This window comes from Oryx dammah, unplaced genomic scaffold, assembly GCF_014754425.2.
Source record: "Oryx dammah isolate SB20612 unplaced genomic scaffold, SCBI_Odam_1.1 HiC_scaffold_26, whole genome shotgun sequence".
NCBI classification, from domain to species: domain Eukaryota; kingdom Metazoa; phylum Chordata; class Mammalia; order Artiodactyla; family Bovidae; genus Oryx; species Oryx dammah.
The window spans coordinates 59,774,446-59,780,445 of NW_024070210.1; the positions used below are offsets into that span (position 1 = coordinate 59,774,446).

General features: G+C 33.8%; 1 protein-coding gene across 1 annotated transcript in view; it reads right to left on the reverse strand.

The window, feature by feature from the left end:
• Window positions 1–6,000, reverse strand: part of KLHDC1 (kelch domain containing 1) — a 40,366-nt gene that overhangs the window by 6,725 nt on the left and 27,641 nt on the right. The window contains exons 10-11 of the mRNA XM_040226798.1: window positions 4,974–5,046; window positions 839–923 (exon numbers count right to left, since the gene is read on the reverse strand). Of these exons, the coding sequence (XP_040082732.1) occupies window positions 839–923; window positions 4,974–5,046 (158 nt within the window). The remainder of the gene's footprint in view (window positions 1–838; window positions 924–4,973; window positions 5,047–6,000) is intronic.

Consider the following 6,000-nt stretch of genomic DNA (forward strand, 5'->3'; position numbering starts at 1 on the left):
TGGGTAGCCTTTCCCTTCTCCAGGGGATCTTCCCAACCCAGGGATCGAACCCAAGTCTCTCACATTGCAGGCAGATTCCTTACCAGATGAGCCACACAAGCTACAAAACCTACTCATTTATTCTTTTGACTTTAGTTTTATCAGATTTTAAAATTAGAATGCATTAACTGAACTCAATTGTAAAACAGGGGTGGATAAAGCAGTGGCAAAGGGAACATAAAATAGAAATAAAATATACTTTAAACATTTCAAAGTAGTTTCCTCATGAAGGGAAAAGCTAGCATTGATAACGTTCCAGTTATTAAGTTAGGTAGCAAATTTCAAGAGTACTTATACTTAATAGTTTACATATACATTATATGTATTCTTTTCATGTTTACAAATATTTTACAAATATTTTAATTTGATAAAATTATAAATACCCAGACTATGGGAAGGGTCAAAGAGAAAAGGAAGAGTCATCTTTTTAAAGCTCTTCTTAATAACTTGACTAATGTTAAGTTACCCAACTCCAGTACTCTTGCCTGGAGAATCCCATGGACGGAGGAGCCTGGCGGGCTGCCATCTATGGGGTCGCTAAGACTCGGACACGACTGAAGCGACTTAGCAGCAGCAGCAGCAATGTTAAGTTAATAGACCTATTTTGATTTATCAACTCCAAATATCCTGAAATGCTTCACAAAAGTCACTCATTCTGGAGATTAATCATACAACGGTGTAACATTTTGTGCCCTTCCATATTTTTCAATGTGGGAATATCAATAATCTTTTAGAACAGCCATTTAGCTTCAATAAAACAATTACTCAGAGAAAATATCTAGATATGAAAATTTCTTACTGTATCCAAGGAAAGTAAATCATCTTTGCTCCCACCAAATACCATTATTTCATTTTCTTTTCCCAAACAGGCTGTGTGCCATAACCTGTGATTGAAAATTATAAACAGTGAAATACTATCAAGGAAGAAGCTGTACATCACATATAAATCAATTTTAAACTGAACACTCTAAAATTGAATCTATTTCAAAAGAGGCATGATTGAACGTAAGCCTATATCCTCAAAGAGGTTAGATTTTAAAGATTCCTCTAGAATTATTAGAGACTTAGGTTCTAGGGTTCATTAAATCACATTATTTCAATGAAAGAGATGACTCCCAATATCTCTTTCATATTATATCCTTCAACTTTTTTCTAGCCTCTTTATCTCATAGATGCTGCTGCTGCTGCTATCACAAAATAAAACAATTTTAAAAAGAACTGACCAGCCTATTCCATAAACAGTTTTCTTACTGCTATCTGCCATGGCGCTATTCTCATCATTCTCTTTACATTGTCACATTAATCACTTTGGGTACAGAATACCATAACATGTTCCTCATTTTTCTGTCTCTAATCTCTTCCAGCTACATAGAGCTGATAAATAATATATTTCAAATATTTATTGTTTTTAAACATGGATATTTCCTGATCAGGAAGCATCTGTGCCATTGTTCTTAGCCTAAAATTTATGATCAACAGCTATTTCTTTTTCTGATAAATTGTAATTCCTTTCTTTTCTCAAATGAACCCTCCCTCCAACTTCAGCCAAGTTCATTCATTTGTGTCCCCTAAGAGAAAAGCTTGTATCTCTTTCTAGGCTTTGGTTCGCCCTGTTTCCTAGACTTAGAATGAGAAGTCATTCTCTCAGGGACTAAAAATAGGCTCAAAATCCCCAGGAAGCATTCCAAAGACCATCCAAATTGGCTCTGTTACCCTCTCTGCTCAGCATCTTTCAACATTTATGTGCTTATTTTATAATATCTTAACTTACATTTGAAGACAAACTGCTCTATCTACTACTTCAATTGTTTGATGTAATTTGTTTTCTAACTCTCAACAAAAACTCTATAAAGTCTTTAAGGTCAAAAATGGCCCCAGTAGTGTGCTGGAACCATGGGTAAAGCCAGTTGTGCCTGGCAACTCCATGTTCAATGATATGTTGGCCACAGTGGAAATCAGCAAATGCTACAAATTAGGATTTTTTTTGGTTTTGTTTTTCTTGGAGAGCAGTTGTTAACTATGTACCAGCACACCACTGGAATTTGGGTAATCTAATTTTATGTTCTCCTTAAAAATACTTAATAAGGTTTTCTGCATCTGGTAGGTGCTCAAAAACTTCTGACTAACAAAAGCAAACACAACATATTAGCATAATTTACTCAATACACAAATTACTTCAGAAAGAGCTAGAGCATCTAATGTTGTTTTGGAAATGGTTTGATAGCTCATATTCATGTATGATTTCTTATTATGTACCAAAAGCAATGTTATATTTTTATAAAATTCAATGTTTCTGGGGGTCTAACTCTCAGAAAACAGTATACATAATTTCTCACTTTTAGAAAATAAATGAAAAGTTTCACAAAGTCATTGCTTTGTTTCTGAGAGTAATTGAGTGCTTTCCTTAATAGACCAAATTGCTGAAGCAACAGATGCCTCCCAAATTACGTATTACCATGTCTTTTATTACCACACAACTATTTTTAGTACATTAATTCTTTTTATTTAATTTCCACAAGTGCAAACAGTGGGATTGTGCACAATTTGTTAAAATAGTTTTCTCAAACAATCATGACACATTTAAGGACTAATGTACTTGGAACCCAGAATAGAACTGAGTCACTAGAAATTTTGTTTGGGAAATACTCTGCCCAATTCTCCAACTTGTATGTTAGAATATAAATTGTATAGATCTTCAGCAACATGCAGATTATGTTGTAGGACTGGGGACAGGGTTTGGAGGAGGGACTGAGCAAAGCAGACAGAGTATAACAAATGCCCTCACAGGAAGGAACAGCTTAATTTTGAGAAGAGAAAGCCATGTGTAACCCTGGCAATACTCATGGGATCCAACAGTGCCTAAGGCTCTACATATCAACACTTTTTTGGACATCTTTTACAGAAACAAAAAAGGGACCTTGCTGACAGCCACCGGTATAGATGATCTGATATGATTACATAGATGGCTATTCACCCAAGCATAGTTCATCTAAAGTGAGACCTAGTGAAGAGAGTGCTAGACTGTAGGACAGTGGTTCTCAACCAGGGTCAATTTTGCCCCCAAGGGGACATCTGACAATATCTGAGTTATCTGATTGTTATAATACCAGGTGTGTGTGGCAAGGGGGAGTGGGCGCAACACCACTGGCATCTATTACGTAAAGGCCAGAGATGCTTCTAACTATCCTAAAATGTACAGGACACCCCTAACAACAAAGAATGATTTGGTCCAAAGCATCAGTAATACCAAAGTTGAGAAACCTTTCTGTAGAATTACAAGAGGAGGATTAGGCAGCTTACCTTTCAAATTATAACTTGGAAAAGTTTGCACAAAATGCATTTTGATGTGAAGTACATTCTTACTTTCATAAAAACAACTAGTATATATACACTTATGTATGTTCTCCTTACAATAAACTGTATCCCACCTGTTCTCCTCCTCACCTTGTAACCTGAAGATAGATCTGCCTCTGTCTTATCTGCCTGAGGGGAACTCTGGCCTGGACTTCATCATCTCGGAATACTGGAAAGCCTTTCCTGCCTTGATTTTGGTGACATCTAGCTTGCAACCTGATGTTTTTTTCTATAGACTGATAGTTTATGTCCTCTCACAGCTGCTCTAAACTTATCACCTAAACATTCTAATAAAGCATATGATTTACATGACACATCAGTTGAGTTCAAAGAAATCTCTTTACATAGGTCAGTTCTAACTAGTATTTTATTGATAACAGTTGTATGGCTCTAATTACTCATTAAGGATTGAAATATTAAACAGGAGCAATGAAAAATTACACATATTCTTACTACCACTTTGGTCTGTAAGTAATGCATTCACACAGACAACTGGAAGAGAACTAAGAGCTCATCTAGTCCAATTCCCTCATTTCATAGATGAAGAAATTGATGCTCAGCTTCTTCAAAGTGACTTTCCCAAGCCAAAAAACTAAGTGTTAGCTGAGCAAGGACTAGAACATTGGGCTCCTGGATTTTAATATAAAACTCTTCAAATTAAACAATCTATTTCAAAAGACTAATTATAGTCAAAAGACTATTTCAAAATGCTAATACATTCCACTGAATTTTTATATATAAGAATATAATAATCACAGATGAAGTTATGATAAGCTCTAAATGTATTGTGCATATTAATATAGATATATACAATATATATATATTTTCAGGCCTTTTTCTCAAGTATGTTACTTGTTATTTCTTAAATTTCTGAAATACATAACATTAGGTTATGCATTAATATATCATTAATTAGCTTCACATTAATATAAATAATCTATAGTAAAATATTCTGAAATACATGATAGGAAAAGGAATAAAACTACTTGAATCTCCTATGAATATATCTTCATTATATTCAGTCAAATTAGAAAAAATAAGAATTACAATATGAATGTGATTTTCTTTGCAGTCTAATAATGGTATATTTTTCTACAATTTTTTACTCTATAATATACCACAAATAACTAATACATTTTCAAGAAATTTACATTAATGAGTCTATCAGTTAATAAACAAAATAATAATCTGTCATCTACTTGATAAACATGAAAGCAACTTCCTCATTAAATTGCTATAAACTACTTCAAAGCCCAAATAACTACTAATAAAACCAACCCCATTTTCATCTACTTATTAAAAATATTAACATTACATGATACTTTCAATTTCTTAGCCTTTTCATATTTACCAGGCAAGATTATGCAGTTAGCTAAAAGAGTAATACTTTCAAATATACAAATATGGATAGAAACTGAATATATCCTTTCTATTATCTAATTTGGGTAATATCAAGCTTATTTGAAATATATGCTTCCAAATGGTTTCTTGTTTTAATAACAAACACTATAAATTTACTGCTATATTTTAATACTTTAAAATTCTTAACTATTTCAATATTTGCCAACTTCTAGACTTACCTGGGTTTTGTTTTAGGTAAATGTGTAAGCTGTTTCCAACAATTTGTTATGACATTATGAATCCAACCATCACCTGCAATATTATGACAGTTTAGAAATTAAGATCAGGTCTTTGGGATAGAATTTTAATTTTCCCCCCAAGTTTATCATGCTACATTTATATGACTATCTTTTGTGTGTGTGCATATTTTATCATAAAAATCCTCAAACATGGGCAAAAGTCAAGTGAACATGACAAGGAACTGTCACGTAACCCAGATTCAGCAGCTACTGAGATTTTGCCACATGTGCTCCATTTACCTCTTTTTGTTATTCTTGCTGCTGAATTATTCTAAAGCAAATCCTAGCTGTCTTATTACTTTCCCCAGTCATAGTTCAGTGAGCATCACTAAAAAAAAACCCCAAAAACTGGACATTTTGTAAATAGCTACAATGCTATTATCATTTAACCACAATGCTACAGTCACAGCCAAGAAAACTACAAGTGGTTTTTTGGGATCATCTGATACCCACGTGACTGTATCTTAAGCTGAATCTCTAAGGGAGGAAACTGACTGGACTAGGAGTTAGGACATTTAGTTCTCCATAGTTCAATGACAAAAACCAGCATATAGGGATCTGAAGCACTAAAGCTCATGAAGATATATTAAATAAACCCTAGTGTAATGGGTAAATGTTAATTTTTTTCTTCCAGTTTTATTATTGAGATATGAGTGACACACAATACTGTATCTATTTAAGATGTAGTGATGTTAGTTTTTAAATTAGATTCCAAGTCTCTTTTAACTAAAAAACCCACAAATTAGACAAGTATAAAAATCTACAAGAACTAGCTGTTCCTCCAACCAGCATCTGGAGTTTCCTGGCCAGCAGACTGCCAGGTACACAGCTGGCGCTCAATGGAAATTTTTGTTGGAAAACAAGAAATTTTTGTTGGAAACAGGAGAACCTAAAGAGAGGTAAGGGTACAAAAGCAAAGGGGCCTTCTAATTCTTGATGTGACCACATAGTTGGGGATAAAGGTAAA